This window comes from Gallus gallus, chromosome 3 (assembly GCF_016699485.2).
Source record: "Gallus gallus isolate bGalGal1 chromosome 3, bGalGal1.mat.broiler.GRCg7b, whole genome shotgun sequence".
NCBI lineage: Eukaryota > Metazoa > Chordata > Aves > Galliformes > Phasianidae > Gallus > Gallus gallus.
The window spans coordinates 46154905-46174120 of NC_052534.1; the positions used below are offsets into that span (position 1 = coordinate 46154905).

The window sequence follows — 19216 nt, forward strand, 5'->3', positions numbered from 1 at the left end:
GCTCCAACAGCCACCTATCAGCCAGGTCTGTGGCACCTTCTTATTCCATAAGTTTAGCCAGGAAGACTGTCGACTCCTTTTTAGAGATGAGGTGGAAATGATGATGATCACTTTCCTGATAGGCAATAATTTCTTCTTAGCAAAGCCATTAGAACCATCAAGCAAATCTGCAACGCAGTACATAAAGTAATTTCAGGGATGCATCTTATTTACTCAACTGCCTGTAATGAGGCTGGTTTGTTTTAGCCTTTTCTGTCAGTCACTGTTTCAGAAATACAGATTACATTTCTTCTGAAAAATATATCCCGTCTCTGTCATGCTGACCCTTTTTTTGGAACACAATTTATCAGAGTACTGTAAAATCCCCTGAATTTTCAGCACATATTGAAGTTAATGACCTAATGAGCTATGTGATACAACCAAGTGACACATTTCTCTTCAGTTACATACACCATTCTGTTGACTTCTGAGGGAGCTTAGCAATGACATTAAATAAAGATTTATATCAGTGACATACATCTATGCAAGCCATGACTGAAAATGATCTGGTCAACCAATCATTTTATTAAAGTCCTGAAATTAAACCTTCCACACAGCATAACGGTCTGAATTCCAAGTGAATGAATTTATTCGTAATAAGACAATCCTTTAGCAGGAGAGAGCAGCGTGGCTTACATTTCTATGATACAGTAATATTTTCTCTTTCTGAGACAATGGCACACAGCTTAAAATAAGCAAAAAGGGCCAAAACTTACTTAAAATTACAGAAAATCTCCCTTTCAATTTTAACGTATGGGCTGGCCTGACTTCTAAAGAGCCCACCAACTTTTTTTTGTCATTTATTCCTTAGGAAATTTCTTCCCTGCAGGAAGTTTTATAATGATAAATTTTAACTCTGAAAAATTCAAATTGCATTAAAGTTTCCATTAAAGCTTTAGGAGATTGCCAGTGCCATCATTTCAGCTTGGAACAGCCACAATCAGTGGCTGTTTCTTATGGGTACCATGTAATTTATTTTCTTCTATTATAGAACTCTGGGCATTCTCATTTTTCTACTTTGAGAAGACTTCAATTAAAAGTCTATCATCTTTCCTAAATATAAAAATAAAACATTAAATAGCACAGAGGAAATGCAGCCCTGAGCCCTCTTGCTCAAGACAAGGTATATAGTTTGTATTTTCTAGAATTCTCAGCATGAATTAGCTGGAACCATTAAAGCTGCGGATTGGAGAAACACTGCTATCCCCTTGGTGCTGGGGACATCTAGCATGTAGAAATCAGAACTTGGAAGACATTCAGAATAGAAGGAGAAAAGAGGAAACCAAACAAATCCACAGTTCTGCATTTTAAACTCACAACCCTACACAGAAAGAAAAATGCCCACAGGCAAATCACCCTGAAAATTCACATTATCTTGGTTATATTCTGTGATACAGAGCAATTCCCTCAGTTGTTCTATGCCTCCCGTGCCTGTGCTATGTGTTTTCTCTTTCTAAGTTGTCCCTTCTGCAGTCAGTATCTCTCAGTAAGTGCCTCTCAGATCTTCCTTCAAAAAATAAAAGCAGCTCAAAACGAAATGCTAAACCAAACACTGCCTGAAGAATTTTGTGCTACACAGGAATTGTTTGAGTTGGAAGAGACCCTTAAAGGTCATCTAGTCCAATTCCCCTGCAATGACCTTCCTCTGCCCTGCAGTGGTGATGCACAAGAAGCCAACAGCATTCCACCAGAGCAAAACAGATGTCAGAGAAGAAGGCACAGTCTTAGAGCATCCTCCCTTGTCCTGCTCTTGCTGCTCATCAGCTGGTGATGACCCCTCATTTCTCTGCACCCCTCTGAATAGCAGTATCAATCTAAAGGCTCACCTGAAGGCTCCTACTATCTGCTTTTAAAAAGTTGCAGAACTGTTAGTCATTTTGGGTAGTTCTTGCATGATCTATTAGGATGCAAGAATTAAAGTAGCTTTATTTTTGAAGGGTGCAAGAGCGTATGCTCTCACTGCTTCCTGTTTCTGAGCAGAGTAGCCGAATTCTGCTCACTTGTAGCAAAAAGTCGAGTTCTTTCCATAGTTCTTTATCTTGCTTTAAAGCCAACTGTTTGCTTCTGCCAGCTCGTAATTGCACGGAAAGGTGGATGTCTGCAAGTGCGAAGGGAGGTTTTCTATCATTATGCCTAATGGCTGTTCTGCTCTGCTGGTGATTATTCATCTGCCTCTGATGTTTCCTGCTTTTGCCAGAAGACTTGCAGTAGGTCAGATTTTTTGCTTTATATGTCTTTCACAGAATCGTTTGTTTTCTCTTCCAGGAAAACATCAACGTCTTAATACAATTTATTCCTCTGATTAATGAGAAAAGTAAATCCATACATTTTTTTCTGATTTAAGCTCATTTTACTCAATAAGCTGCAGATGCAGGTGTTCAAGAAATCCCTGTGTGGAAAAGAAAACATTTTTACCTGATAAGTCTCACTTTTTCCTATTACTTGCTACAGGAAACAAAGGCATTTGGGGAAATGCACTTTGCAATAATCAAATACGTTTGGCAAAGTGATATTTAGTCTCTGTGCTCTACTGTGACTCACCAGGAGGCACCTGGCTTTTGACTGCCATAGACAGGAGGTCTAGCATTGTGAAAGGTAAATGATGACCACCTCTTCGTGAGCACCAAGACTGTGCCCAGAAAACCACCATCCACTTCAGAGACCAAAATCCACATTCCCTAACTAGTCCATTTTGAAAGACTACTCCAGTAGTCTTTTCTTATAAACGCTGTATAACTAAATGATTTCTTACTAATCGTGACACAGGCCAAAATGAGCCCTGATATTTATGGGAGCAGTGCCGTGGAAATGGGTGGAGAGAGACTAATTTATAGGATATATATTTGATCGTAACCATACTAGTGTAAAGTATGATACTGCATTTTAACTGACTTCTTGACATCCTAAATACTTGAAGTAGACCCTTCAGCTGTACGGGGCACTCCCCTCACACTCTCTGGTTTTAGCAGACAGTTTTACACTTAAAAGGAGTTTAATTTCTTTGAGCCTTAAAGATAAAGCCTCTTGCCTGAATTTTTAGCAGGAAGAACTTAACTGTCTCACTGAATAAGTTATGACTCAATACATCTTAATCAGAGCATATGTCCTTCAGGGACTGAAGGTCTTGTGAAATTTAACCTACAGACCATTTGTAATGTCTGTTTGACAAAGTTTAGCACTTGTTTGGTAGAATCAAAAATGCAGACTCATTTCATCATTTTCTCCCTTATGCTTTCTCTGAAGGACGGAAAGTTACCAGCCCAGTTCTCTTGTCTGATTTAAATATGTATCAAATGTAGGATTTCTTGCAGGAGATAAACTAACTACTTGTTACCTCTGTTCTTGTACGGTTCATATCCCTGTCCCTGATCAAGGAGAATGCTTTTGTACTGTCTTCCTATATAACTTACATCGAACTTGGTATCTTTGTCCCCAGTTTTGCATGACAACAGAAAGACTTGTTCAAGTGCAAACCTTATTGCAAAGTTTTTTAAAAGACAGTTGTTGAATAACTTAATTTTCATCATTTAGTTTGTTTCGCCTAATGAACTTCATTTTTCTTCTCCAAGGACACAATCTGTTAATTAGTTCGCCTGCTCATTCTCATTCACTGAAAACAATGAATCCTCCAAAAGAATTTCTTCACAACATTCTATCAGATCCTCCCCATTGTTATATTTCACTGAGGGGATGATGAGGCCCTGGTGCAGGCTGCAGAGAGCTCTGGATGCCCCATCCGTGGAGGTGCTCAAGGTTAGGTTGGATGGGGCCCTGGGCAGCCTGAGCTGGTGAGTGGCAGCCCTGCCCACAGCAGGAGACTGGAACTGGGTGGGCTTTGAGGTCCCTTCCAACCCAAGCCATTCTCTGATTCTATGATTCTATGGTGGTGTGTTTAGCAGAAGTGCAGTATTTGGCAGAAGACATCAACATACCATGGATGTGATCACCAGCAACTTCAGAAAACAGACTTCTGCAGCAGAAATTGAGAGCTCAGAAACAAAAAAAAACCCCACCTTCTCTGAAAGAAAAAATAGCTATTTCTATACAGCAAACGCAAAGCCAGGAATTTCAGCAGGGCAGCCTAACAGATTTGCTTCTGGATAAACTTCATCATCCTGTAAAACTTCCCTCAGGACTGATTCTTCGGGTATGAGCAAGAGGCTCAACAAGATAAATTTTGCCATGCAAGTGGATGATCTGTCATTCACCCTCCTCAGGTTTACTGGAGACTGGGCCTCACTTGGATTTTGCTGGAATGAGATATAATGTTCTGGCAACACTGAGTGTTGCTTTTTTTTTTTTTTTAAAGGCTGGAAAAATTCATGCAATAATTAACCACCTCTTGCTGCTTGGCTTGCTGAAATAATAAGGGTAATTGAATAACACGCTTATGGGTGTAAGCTAACTGCCTGCAGGGCTCTGGAAGGATGTATCTTCCCTGTACACCACACAGCATAATTGGATGGGTAATAGCTATTATGGGAGCCTTCCACCTTCCTCAAGAATATCAGTGCAGAAGGCACAATGTCAAGTTAGATGAACAAATGTTTTAATCTGGTATGGCAAATCCTGTGCCCCTGCGGTGCCATAGTGAGCAACCGGCTAGACTGCAGGATATGTGCCTGCCGTTGTGTAATGAGGTCCTGGGTAACCTGGGTCATTGTTTTTAATCTGAAATGCCAGCAAAAGCCCCAAACTTCTCAGAATGCTCATCTCTATGGCAACCTCCATGCAAGGTATTGTTCAATTCTGAATTAATATGTATTTATGCTTAAGTGAGAACCAGGAGTGACTATTCCTGGTTTTACATGCACACCATCTCCTGAATCCCTTTAATCTTCTCTGTGTGCTGTTGAATGTCAGGTAATGGAGAGGCACAGTGTGAGCTCAATTAGTTTAAAATCTTATCAGCGTAATTGGGCAGGATGAGCTGTATTAGCTTGCCAAATAGGACTCAACACTTTGAAGTTATTTACTCAATCTTATATTCTTCCAAAAGCAATTAATTGCATAACCATTAGCAACTAATATTAATTAATTAATGGGGTTCCAACATAATCGTGTGTGATAGACATCACCAAATGAGTCCACTGAGATGGCTGGGAGGAAGGGGATCGCCACCATGAATACCAAATCTCCTCAGCAGATTGACAGCAGACTCACTCAAAAACCATGTTGAGGAACGATGAGAAAAAGGTCAATGCTAAAGATGGCTCAGAGCACACACTGCCTCATGCATGGCTGCAGCATGGTGGTGCTAGGTGCTGTTAAATCAGGATAGCCTTGCCGAAAGGGCTGTCAAGAGTCTGTCTGCGAGAGCAACCTAAGTACGTGCTTTCCTCTGCACTAAACAGCATTTCACTTGCTGCAGCAGATTTCCACCCTTTTGAACTATCTTTTCTTTGGTCAATTTTCTCCCCTATCATTTCAGGTAACTGAGACTGAAATCCTTCAGTGTAATGAGCAGTTTACTGTAGGCTTACTTGCCAAGAGCCCTGCCCATGCCTGCCAGCACACCGCCACTCCATTTCCTCCCATTCACCGCCTACAGCAGCTGCTGCCCAAGGAAATGGAGCACACCAGAGGTATGTTCTGGGCTGCCGTGCACACTGCCCTGCAGAAGCCACATGCAGTCACATCACTGACTGTGCAGCACCGAACTTCGGTGAATGTCCAGGATCAAGCATTCATTTGACAATCATGACTTGGGCTTTTGAGGTAGCCTTGCCTTCAGTGGGGTGAGTATGTGAGCTGGGCAGTACTGGGTACTGATCAAAACACTCACTCTGGGGTATGATAGGTAGACAGGATACGATCCTTATGATAATCATAACAAAAACAGGTAGGAAAAGAGATGAAGTGAGATGTATTATTTTCAGATAATGTTATTAGTTGGAGATCCATTTTTAGCTGCACTTTTATCTAAAGGTCCCCTGCTGTTTCTGTTGCATTCCGCCTTGTTTCTGTCCCTCACTGTAGGACTGTGCTGTTATACACAATTAAACACATTTCCAATTTGAGCTCCTGAGACCGTGGCAGCTGTACTTCAATAGAGGGTGAAGACAGACCAGATGGAGAGAAGGTGAAGTGCCGTCAGTCCGTTGAGATGGAAGATGCCACAGAAATGCAAACAGAACCTATAGTTTATAAGGGAAAATAATGTCCTGACAGCCTGATGAAAGACTAACTCAGAAACCCCCTAGTCCTTCCAAAATTAAGTTCTGGGAAGATTGATACGGGTGCACTGTCAGATACTTCATCATTTTTATCCTTCTATAGCTTTCTGTGTGTGTGTATGAGAAACTGTACCAATCTAATCTGAATGAGGAAAGTCACCTTCTTTGGTGCTCAGTTTCATTTTTCTCGAGTAATAGAAATGAAAATGAAAACCCCACTTTAAAAACATGAAAAAGGAACATTCTCTCTAAGGTAGAAAGAAGTCTTCAACAGCCCCACAAGGAAAACTCTTTAAAACTGTCACATATATCCTTAAAAACTCAGGCTGCTTAAAACCATATGCGCCTGCTCTGTATTTTTTTTTTTTCTCAAAGACCGATAGAAACTGCAGTGCCTCAAAGATCCAATAAATGCATAGCAAGGGAACACTTGAGAAGAGAAGGAGGGAGGGGAGACAGAGCTGAAGTCAAGTTAATCTGGGAGGCACTTTAAGAGAAACACACTGACTGGAAGCATATGAAAGCTGTTAGAACAGTTCTTCTGGGACTCACAGTTCTGCACATTAGTCGGTAATGAAAGAAGGTGCTGATGTATAGATCAACATCTAAATCCATAGTATTTTTGGCAAAGCATGCTATTAGCTGTATCTTCTCTCTTTTTATACTGTAGCTGTTTCACATGCGTGTATTTCTTACAGAACAGATGCTGCACATCTGAAGCAGTGCAAAGTCCCAGGACATCAATGAAACTTTCAGCCCACTCTACGAATCAGGGTCTGATCCTGTTTCCATGTGTTAATCTTTACAATAATCCTTTCCCTAGCAAAGCAACGATTTGCAGCAGGCTGTGAGCCCCCTGATCCCAGTGGTGCACTGCACTTTGCTTGGTCACATCAAAACCAATGAAGGGGGTGAATATCTGCTCCCCTTTGGGGGGTCACAGCTCTGCCCTTTGTGCACAGATTGCAGCAAAACTTCCAGTCAACTGGCTTGACATTCTTCTAATTGACTGTGAAATTATGCAGATCAAGGGCAGTTTGCCCAGGAATGTCCAACTCAAGCGTGGCGAATATTGGCTGCAACAGTATTCTGGATTATGAGGGCTTGCCTGGATTTTCCATAAGCACCTGAAACATACTTAGTGTTTGCATTCCCAACATCCCGCCTGCTTCACAGACACAACATCCAGCTGCAGCAGCCAAAGGAGCTTTTTGCATTGGCTGCTCTGTAAACAGAGAACTGAAAATATTCCCCTTGCCAAAAACCATACATAGAAATCCAGGTTTCCACAGGTACACATTTTATACCCATTTTTGGAGAGATAAAAGGAGCAAAGAAAATAAATCTTGTGTTTCTGAGGTCAGTGTCCTGAAATCTGAAGGGACAGAGGAGGAGTCCAGACAGAGGAAACCCAGTCCCACACGATGAGGTGCCCTGGGGGCAGAGAGCCCTGGCCCAGCTCTGCCCCACCAGGCTGGCTTAAGGCAAAGGCCCTTTTGGGTGGGTCATCTGGGATCCTGCCCCATCCACAGCAAAGGATTTTGCCTGCAAAATGTTACCTGAACTCCCTGGGCTCCCTTGTCAAAATCTCCCACGTGGGAATCAGTCCCAGAAAGGAGGTGAGATACAGGGAAAACCACAAGAGAGGCTCATCCTTCCTTCTGTTTTGTATTGAATTACAGATGTTCTAATGTGAAATATTGTGATAGGGGAATGCATTATTCCCTCACGAATATCTCAGGGGAGGAATTCAAATGGAAGAGAATAGAGCGGAATTTAAGTCTGCTCGTTACAAAATGAGTATTTGTGGGGCAAGTAGCTGCTCTTTGCCAAATGCAAAAGCATCAACATATATTTTAAAACACCAAGCCTATGGAAAAAAAAGCAGACTATAACTAGCACAAAACTTAATACTAAACATAAAATTGTCTTCAGTGGATTTCTATATTTCCTCTGCATTGTGTATATTTTTTTTTCAGTCAGCATGACACGGAATACATTAAAAAAGATAAGAAACAGATTTCTTATCTCTAGACCTGAACATATGCAGCAGACTTCGGTGCATATGCAAGCATCAGACTTTTATTAGATGCCGCAAACACAAAGATCTGGAAAGCCAGAGCCTTTTATTTCTACCTTCTTGCTGATGCTGGGAACATTGTGGCAGAGATGCCAACCCACACACAGAGGGCAGTTTGCATATTTTCTAACACTGTCATGCTTTGCCTCTCTCTCTCTTGTTACATTTTCAAGCTGGCTTCTTCATTTTCACAAATTTAAATGGCAAGTTTAACTGCACTATCCCAAAGATGTTCTATGACAACTCTTAAAACCTTGGAGGCTCACGTAGTATTTTTAAGCCCTAATTTGCCTCATTTTTTGTGCCAGGCTGTAACAGCTGACATTTCATAGAACCACAGAATCACAGAATGGTTTGGGTTGGAAGGGACCTCAAAGCCCACCCAGCCTCACCCCACTGCCATGCACAGGGCTGCCAGCTACCAGATCAGGCTGCCCAGGGCCTCATCCAACCCAGCACTGAGTTGCTCCAGAAATGGGGCATCCACAGCTTCTCTGGGTGGCCTGTTTCAGTGCCTCACCACTCTCTGAGCAAAGAATTTCTTCCTAACATCTAACCTAAATCTCCTCTCTTTTAGTTTAAAGCTATTTCCCCTTGTCCTGTCACTTTCAGACCATGTAAAAAGTCAGTTTCCCTCATCGTAATAACCCTTCAAGTACTGGAAGCCTCCAATAACGTGTCCCCAGAATCTTCTCCAGGGTAGACAAACCCAACTCCCTCAACATTTCTTCATAGGAGAGGTGCTCCAGCCCTCTGATCATCCTCCTGGCCATCCTCTGGACCTGCTCCAGGAGCTCCACATCCTTCCTGTGCTGGTGGCCCCACGCCAGGAGGGGAGTACTCCAGATGGGGCTTCGCAAGGGCAGAATAGAGGGGGACAATCCCCTCCCTCTCCCTGCTGGCCACTCCTCTGTTGATGCCACCCAGGATGCAGTTAGCCTACTGGGCTGCAAACACAAACTGCTGGCTCATGTCCAGCTTTTTTGTCCATCAGGATGCCCACATCCTTCTCCACAGCACTGCTCTCAATCAGTTCTTCTCTCATTCTGTGTCTGCGATTGCTTTGACCCAAGTGCAACACCTTGCACCTTATTTCGTTTTCAAGCAGGCATGTGTGGCACACGAACATGGATGTTTCGACAGCTTTGTTGGTGCACACTGCGAAGTGTTCCGATCTTGTGTTACAAAGTGAAAGAGGTTCCAACACCCATTTCCTTGACAAATAAAGTGATTTCACTTTGCCAACCCACACAGCTTGCTTGAATCACAGAATCACACAGCAAACAAGTGTCCTTACCCTTTTCTAAGGGCTGATGACTCATAGCATGTTGTAGCAGACCACTAATTTAGAACTCATCTCATCAATAACTCAGGTGGGGAATGCAGCAAGGCACTTGGAAACCAAGTATAGAGCCTTCAACTTGAAATCCCCAGTACTGTTCTCATACTCAAATTTCTGTAAGTGGCAAGTGTTTTGTTATATCACTTTCTATCTAAAGGAAGTATTCCTTGAGCACAGCCTTTCAGTCTGTGGAAGGAGAATATTTTTTCCTCCTGCCTTGTCCTTGGGAAAGCAGATTAATGGCAGGATAAACACACTGGTACTGATTTTCTCATTGATGCTCATTTTGAAAGGATGTTTTTGTTTTTCATACAATTCTTAACACTGTGAGCCTTGAACATTTACAGTAGCACAAAAACATAATGTTTTCAGCAATGGTTCCAAACCCAGCTATTTCTTTGGTATTTTCTGTGCTACCCAAGCATATGTTTTAGCTTGAAATACAGGACAGTGGTGAAGTAAAAAAGAAGATAACTGTATGTTCTAATTTCAGCAATGCCCTAGTAAACAAGGATGATGATAATTAGAAGCACAGAAATTATCTTAGATCTGTACCATTTTTATCAATTTCTGGTATGTTTCTTGGAGGGTTTTTTTTTTTCTTTTTAAATCTCAGTGCAACTGAAAGGCATCCTGAAATTATCGCCATTAAAGAAAGCAAAATAAGAACTATGCTCACAGTTAAAATAAAGTTATTGATTTCATTTCCATAAGCAGAAAAACACGAACGGCTCAACTCAGCATTTTTCAAGGTGTACTCAAGTCATGTTCCCAGCAATCAAGAGAGACTTAATCAAATTTTTTCTTCTCAGAAATAATGATCGTGGCAGATTTTATTGAGTAGCTCGCAAGGTTTTGCTGCTCAGTGTACATCGCCGAGCTATTGTTGATCATTGGGTGTTGAGATGTATTTGTGTCTCCCTGCCTCCTCTCAACAGATTGATGCTTTCTTTAGGTCACGTATTTCCCACTCCTCCTTGTAAATCTTTCTGTGGTGTGCAGACCCAGTACATACCTAGTTATTACCTTGGGAAACTTCTAGTCCTTTGCATGAAACTTGCTGCAGAGTAACACGTATTTTACCACTAAGGAAGGGTGGAAGATGTGAAAACTGAGTATTTTCCATTTTGGTTGTCCACAGAGGTAAAAATACAAGCACCCCCACAACCACCGTGGGTGGATGTACTGAGAAAAGCGGTTTTTGTATTCAATTACTGACAGTAAACTGAGGTTAAGAATTCTTCATGTCACTGTAAGACCCGAAGCGTTGATCATGTTTTCAAGTGAGTTGTGGTGTTCGTTATCCCACTCCAATACTTCTTCCATTGACATCAGCCACGGTTATACTACGTATTTATGAATTTTGCCTGTCTACAAATACAATCCTTATATTCCTTTCCTAACCTCTGTGTTTATGTATTTTATTGAATTTTTGGAAATTAGATTCCTTTTCAGTGTTTGATTTGTTGCAGTGACGTTGGGCAGCCAGCCCAACTTAAATACGGTTGCTACTCTTGGATGATGGCCTGGCTGTTAATTATTTCCCTTCTGAAACTGTTAGCACAAAACAAATTTTGTTATAATGACATTAAATAATGACCACAGAAACCTTTCCAGTGCTAGAATTTTTTTTCTTGGCAGCTGTTTTATGCTTTTTCGTCACATCATGTAAATTAAGAATGAGGTTTCATTTAATATTTTAGCAGCTCATGAATAAATAGGCCTTCTATTTTCCTTGATGCAAATATAACAACATCAGCATGGGAATAATTACCAAATAATAGACATTATCCTGCAATTTTTATAACTTAAGTCTTCCAAATAAGACAACACATTTAAGCACACACACACACACACACACACACACACACACAAAAGGCTGAATTATATAGGGCTAGGGCTCATGATATCACCATCCTTATTTTACATGGTATAACTGTTATTATTTCCTCATCCAAAGACAAGCTTCCATATGTACAAAAGAGCTTAAAATACTTCTTACTTATCTTTACAAATATGGCAATTTTTAGTCAGGAACCCTTTACCATCTAGTCAAGACTGGGATGGAGCATCTTGATGTGGAGGGGTGGAACAAGAAAAAAAATCTATCTAACCGAGAATTAATATCCTATAGGTTCAATGTTAACGTAACGGAAGGTTGAAAACCATGTTTTGGTTGCTTATATCACAACTGTGCAATTATGCTAATATATGGCAATAGCATTGCCCTTGAAAAATTTGCTTCCCTTTGTTAATTTAGGAAGAAGATAAGTTATGAATTCATATGATTTGGTCTCGCTGGTGATGTCATCGCTGTGTCACAGAGCAACGGACGAATGATTAATTCTTTAACTTCCACTGTTCAAAAGGCTGCTCCCTCAGAGCTGCTCCTTTAACTTTAAGCTATAAACATGTGTAAAATAAACCATAATTCTTTCCAGCAGAATATTTTAAAGAAGCAACTGCAGAGGTGTTGATTTAACACATGGAATGTAAACAGCTAGAGTTGGAGAAAGTCATCTATATCCTGTCCTCCGCTACATTAATCCAATTCCATTTTAGCTAAAGGCTGTCTGCTGTTCATTATTCTGCAAGAAGTTAGGGCTTGCTTGCCAAATATATACTTTTGTGGTAGTTATTATGCTTCTAAATATTTATTCACAGCTTCCCACTGCACAGTCTCAGTGCATTTTTTTTAATGAATTAAGATTTTTGTTTTAACTCTACTATTGATACGAAACCTCTCACTGCAATTTAATGAAGAAAAAATAAAAGAAGAGGCAGGGTAATAAAGTTATGGTAAATTTTTTGATGATTTTCAATCAATTTTTTTCTCATTTGGAGATCAGTAAAGTCCATGTGTTATCCTATAAATTAGAACTCAAAAAGTAGGTCTATTTTAGCTAGAGAGTCTCCCTATGGTAATGTACACAGTATCCAAGCATTTTCTGGTGTGTTGTACATTTTTGTTTTAAATAGGGAGTTCATTCTCTGCCCCTGCACAACCTACAGCCTAACCTCCATTTCATTTCCTCAGGAGGGCTTGGCTGGGAATCTCAAATCCTAATTACACTCCATCCTGGTGGAACACCCCAGAGCAGGGACACTGTTTTGTAATAAGTTTTTGTTCAGCACATACTACTCAGTTGCCCACTTTTAGACTTTCCAGCTACTCTGGAGCACAACTTGGTATAAAACCACAAAACCAATAGTCCCAGCCACATCCAGAGCTACACTGTGCTCAGCGCTGGACAAGCAGGCAGGGAAGACTGAGAGCTTGCAAGCTAAGCACCTGAGCAGACAAGTAGCAAAGGGGCCAAAGTTCAAAGTGTGCACAGGAGCCAGGGATGAAAGAGGGTGTACAGCAGCCCTGCCAGCCAGCCCGGTGTCCTTCACTGAACTGCATTCCCTGACTAAAACCTCATGCAGAAGGTCTACATTAACTGCTTTCTGATATCAAAAGGCAAAATATTCGTGAAACCAAACCACTCAGAGCTCAACCCATTCATCAAGGGGCTGCGTTTGTTATAACATTACCTGTAAGAGCTAGCTGTGCTCAGATCCTTCAGGTACATAGCCCTGGGAAAGAACGTACACTATTGCTGGACCTATTAATGACACTGAGGTACTATAAGTATCCTGAATCATAAATGGTCCCATCTTCTGTAACAAGTTCTGCTTTCCTCTTCAGTCTTGCAAAGGTGAAAAACTGCTACAAGAGGACAAAGACTACTGATGCTCTTACGAGCAGATAACCATTTTCCTTAACTGATGCTTTTCAATGACAATTTATAACAGTATTTCTACCTGGCTCCTGTTAATGTCTGCACATTAGTTTGGCTTACTGGGTGCACTGTAAAATAAGCATTTCTGTTTATCTGTGTCCTATTATTTCAATGGGAGTTGCCCTTCTATAAGTATCACAACATTTTTATGACTACGCTGGTAAACTATACATGGATGTAAACAACAGAGCTGTCCTCATCCTGGCATCCAAACAGCATAAGGAATCTAGCACGTGGAAACAGCTAATGATCCAATCAGCAGAACATATTGCAAATTGCAATTCTAATAAATAAGCAGTAGATGCAGCTCTATCATGTAATTATACATTATATTTTCATATTATTGCTTTTCCTATTACTGTAGCCTCTTCCAATAATCTCTTCAGCATTTAAATTCCTAGTGGCTTTCAACAGACATAACTTTTAATGGATGTTACTTGACAGAGTGGCCTTCAATGAAAAAGGCAAAGAGGTGGCAATGAGAAAAAAAGCGACAAATCAGCACAAAGGGATTACAAGCCATAAGAACTCCTTGCACTTGTTGTTAAAATGACATTGACAGCTGTTTTCACGTATTTCATCAGCTAACGCGATCTGTATATGACACAGCTCACTATCAGTTTAACAGACAAGGAAACTGAAATGGCAACAATGAATTAACAACCCCTTGCTAGGGCTTCCTTGAATACTACCTGTATCATTTGAACTCCTGCACTTCAAGACATGAAGCATCAGTCTGCTTCAGCTGCCAAGGAAATGAGCATTAAGGAATAGCCAACGCAGCATGGTTATACCTTAGCTGTATACTCACTTGTGAGCAGCACGTTATGCACTGTTCAGTCCCAAGAATTTTAAAAAAGAAATACAATCAGCTATGAAACTAATAAAATGTCAGGAGCAAAACCACAAGTGTTGGTCACCATAGACAAGTTGCATCAAATTGAAAGGAAACACAATTTAAGCTTGGGGTTTCAACTGTGTCCCAAAAGAACCGTAAAACTTAAGCAAGCTCCAGTTTCTGCTCCTCATGCCATCCTCCTCCTCCCAGTGCTTGATTTGGAAGGGCAGACAGCAGACCCTCAGAACTGGCGTAGCGTAGCAGACAAGTAACAGATCATCATCATCACCATCACTGAAGTGGCTGGTCTCTCCCCCATACAGAGGTCAGTCATCACCCTTCCTGCTACGTACGAAATTGAGAGGCAAATACATAGGACAAAATGGACCACTGGAATCACCATAATGTTATTTAATTTGTGAACTTTTCTCATCCACTTTCTAAACAGGCACTGTTATTGCAAAGCAAAACCAAAACCAAACAAGCAAACAAAAAAATGTAAAAAAAAAAAACAAAAACCCCACAATAAATCAGGATCAAAACTACTCATATAGAATAACTTAAACATTTTTTTCCTTTTGAAGACTACTGAAATAGAAGATAAATAAAACATACTGTATTATGCTGGGCATTCTCCATTAACAGATCATATCCAAACAGGCAGTGTTACTTCAAAGCAAAAACAAAGAAATAAACCAGAAACGAAGTCATGATCAAAACCACACATTTAGAATAAATAAAAATTGCCATTTTTCTTTTGAAGATAATTAAAGAGGAGATAAATAAAACATCATATTGCATTATGCTGGACTTTCTCCATGAACAGTTCATACCCATTTCTATATTAAATATTCAGATAAACTAATTTTATCAGTTATGTTACTCTGGCACTGATTGGGTCTTTACAGGGACAAGTCAGTTGGCTGTGAAAAAAAGAAAAGACTTCATTAAAGAATAAATATATAGAAATTAGTTTCCTAATGTTTATGTATCCTTCATCCTCTGTTCCCTAGAGAATGTTTTTCCTCCCTTGGTCAATCTTGGACCTATCCTACAGCAAACTGGTTTTACCCAAGCAGGGCTGGGAGCTTTTAAAATATTTAACATTAACCACGTAGGCAAAAAAATAAAAACTTAGTTGACTGCAATTGATATTAGCTTTTTGCTCAAGAAACTCAGATGAAGTCAGTTTCTGGTCTTTCGCATTAAAACCATTTTTCTACAAAATTACTGAAAAATACTTTAATAAGGTACACTCTAAAACAACTGAGCAGCTTTGACTATCCTCAGCTCCATCCAAATCTGAACCATAACGCAGTCAACCTTACACCTGTTTTTCTGAGAACATCTTCCCTTTCTTGTCACTAAAATACTGCCAACAGTATCTATTTTATTTCAAGTCTTGCCTTATTATGTCTACCCTAACACTCAGTTCCTATAGGCAAATAGTTAAAATAGAATCTTAGTCTCCTTTCGCAGAGCTTCGGGTCTTGTACTTGCAGCAAACGGCTTAAAAACATGAATCATATCACCTTAAAGAATGCAAATGAAAAACACTCAAAGGCACTTCTTAACAAAATTCTCAGGGCTGTTATGACAAGTGTGCAATCTGATGAGGAGAGGCAGAAGTCTGATTCATGATTTCTTAATTGCTGGGATTCACATGTAAGGATCGCTCTTCACCTTCCTTTTCCTCTTCTGCTTTTCTACTCTTCCACTTTACATGAGGAACGAAGAGGTCCAAATTTCTGGAAGAAATCATCTTCAGCACGAATCAGAGCTTCCTCATCTATGTAGACAGCCGGCCTCCTGGAAGCCAAGAAGTACTGCACCTTCCGAAGGCTCCATCCCATCACATACTTCAGCCAGCCGCTGACAGCAGCCGTAGATCTGCCAACGCCAGCATTGCAATGAACGTAGACGGTGTGTCCATTCTGCAGCAGCCCATGCAGGAGGCAGACAGCCTGTGGCAACATCTGTATTCTTCCTAAAGATAAAAACACGGCATGGTCACTAGCACTTGAAAAAGTCAGGTTCATGGTAGAGATTTTGTGTGCACAGCTTGATGCACTGTAAATCACAGGGGCAAAATGCTATATATTTTTCTGTTTTCTTCTTCCCTTTTTTTTTTTTTTTTCCCCCCCCAAATGACCTTTTACTCTAACCTTCATTTCTTCTTGCAATGAAGATCCAGATAATACAAAACTTGTAAAACGTCCACGGTCCTTTCTAAATATACATTCCAATTAACATTGAACGTGCATGGCATATTTATTTTTCTGAGATAAGGCGGGAAATTACATCAAGCAGTACATCTTTTATAGAATTCAAGTCAGCAATCCAAAAATGATTTTTTAAAGTTTTTTTTATTTTTTATCACCAATGGTTTGCAAATCTACCTATGCACTACTGCTTTCCAAAACACTGTAATGAAGAAAGTAACGTCAATCATAAGGGAGGGAAGGAGAAAAGAAGAGCACCTTCCTTCATAACTTAACACACCTACAATCTAATTGAGTACTAAGCATATGGTTAAATAGTCTGCGTATGATTAAGAACAGTCTTTCTCACTCCCAAAGGGACGTATATACTGTATTTCTTGATACTTCGCCCTGCTATCCTGGGAATTGAAGCTGCAGACATCAAAGTGTAAGTTTTCCTCATGGCATAGATAAGCACTGACATTAAACCCTTTCAAATCCCTGTCTTAAGGTCTCCTGTCCTTCCTGATGTCCCATTCCTGATGTGACAGCTCCCTGTTCGTGGCAGCGAACTTCACTCTGTTTGAGTGAGCAGCCTACCAGCCAAACACACACTTCCTACCTGCAGGCTAAACGCAAGATCTTGAAACGAGCATTCCAACAGAGGAATTAAAAATGTTAATTTATGTTATGATGCAATGCACTGTGGGTATTCTAAATCAATTACAAATAATTATAGAAATGACTCCATGGAGATTCATCAGACTGGGATACTATAGATAAAGAAAAATAATTTGCTTGGAGAAGGGAGCGGCTGCACCAGACATACAGCACTATCTCTCTCTGTTTTTAACCATCAAGGATGGCACGCTGTCCTGCTGTGCAAGCTTGCAGTCTTCCACCTACACAACATATTTTTGTTATATAAGCTGAATGCAAGCTGAAAGCACGAGCAGTCAAGCAGTTATCAACGTCTGATTGCTTTAACCTCAAATACGCATATACTGCCAGACACAAAGTAGTTTACATGGCCTCTCCACCTACTAGAAAAAGTAAATAAAACAAAAATTATCCCTGTGTTCTGGCTGTATTTTCACACAAAATTTATGCAAGGAAAAAAAAGGCAGCCACGACAGCAACAGTTTATTAACTCAAAGGTTTTACTGCTATTAATTTAGCTGCAAGATTGATCTGAGCATTACCTTCAGTGCTCATGTCTGGGGTTGGCATCCAGACATAGGCAAGACCTTCCTCTTTGTACAGTCTCATGAGGACTTCGGGGCTCATAGGTTCTGGGTAGCGATTGCAGCCCCAGGAGTTCTGAACAATGTCCCATTCGGTCTGGAAGTTCATCACTGCTGTGACACCCAGCTCGTGCTTTAGCTTGACCGTCACATGCTCCAGCTGCCGAGGGCAACTTCCCAGCCAGATGTTTGGCAGAATTCTAGCACGGAGAAGACATTGCAGTGGGTTTGATTAAGATATCTGAATGTAAAAACTGCCAAATTAAGTGGTGTTCTAGCTCAAAACCTGCTTAGCATCATCACATGAATACTCTTAAGAACAACCTTTCATTTCATGCAGTAAGAAGCTTTCTCATTCATTACAGTTTAGTTGGTAATGGTTGATGCTGGGGATCAAGCTCCTAACCTACTATGAAGACAGCCTGAGAAAAAATTCTGAGCAGTTACTAGCACAGGTCCCCAAAGCATCCATCATTCAGTCTGCAGTGGAAACTTACCAACATCACAAATTAGAATAAGAGAACTCTTTAGATTTGTGCAATTTACGGAGAAGAAAGAGACCTAACAGATTCACATGATCCAAATCTGAATAATAAGACAAATCACAGAACTCTTTCAGCTTTGTAGCTACCACCGTAACGAGGACAGTAGGCAGAGGGGGGGGGGGGGGGAAGATGAAAAAAACCCAAGGAAATAAAACCCAACAACCCTTAAGTTTCTCTTCTGTGAGAAAACTCAAAAAGGAATTTAATTAGTAATTTTCTTCTCATTTTTCACTTCACTAGCAGAGTCCAGGGGGAACCAAGTGCAGAATTACAAGCCTCGTTTCCCTCAAGGTTTGAAGAACTAGATATTTTCTCATGAAAACTCAAGAGATACAGTTAGAACAGATAAACATCCACATTTCCAGTACTTCTTCAAATCAAACTTCAAGACTGCTATCATTCTCCCACTAATAATTATCATTAAATATCCTATGTCCCAACAACTTTTTACATAAACAGAATATTAAGAGCCTTGTTTTCAAATGAGAATATTTAATCTGCACATACAACTATATTTATGGTATCTAAAATGGATTATTTACATGCATAAATTATTAGTGATTTATTTTTTCTGTATGCATAAACATCTATTTTGAATATGCAATTCACAAACTACAATAAATATACTCAATAGTTGAGCAAAGTTTATTAACAGCAAAAAAATGAATGCAAGCTACACCAAAAATGAGCTCCACAAAAATAAAACATCTGCCATAAATTTCTTAAGGGATTTTTTTTTTTCTTCCTCAATTTTAATCTCAGGGACAAATGGGAAAACTTATTTTTATTGAGGAACAGTTACTCATATAAACAGCCCTTAAGTCATCAGGCAGCTATTTCCATTTGATAAGACTATGACAGTAATAAGTGTTAACTAGCACTTAATTAAGCCCTGCAATTTGCAATGATTAAATCCTGCTACATTACTAAGGAAAGACAGTCAAACATAAAAGTGCACTCTAGAAA

The 19216-nt window shown here is 40.2% G+C and overlaps 1 protein-coding gene across 4 annotated transcripts in view; it reads right to left on the reverse strand.

Moving 5' to 3' along the window:
• Positions 1 to 14645: 14645 nt before the first annotated feature.
• The window catches only part of EPM2A (epilepsy, progressive myoclonus type 2A, Lafora disease (laforin)), a 39951-nt gene continuing 35380 nt past the window's right edge, over positions 14646 to 19216 (reverse strand). For 2 of the 4 annotated variants that reach the window (XM_040697110.2, XM_040697109.2), the window contains 2 exons: positions 17664 to 17905; positions 14649 to 16247 (listed from right to left, as the gene is read on the reverse strand). In XM_040697110.2, the coding sequence (XP_040553044.1) occupies positions 15967 to 16247; positions 17664 to 17905 (523 nt within the window). In that variant the 3' untranslated portion in view covers positions 14649 to 15966. Of the gene's footprint in view, positions 16248 to 17663; positions 17906 to 19216 lie in introns of all 4 variants that reach the window. The other 2 variants (NM_001031069.2, XM_025148725.3) reach the window with 2 other exon arrangements.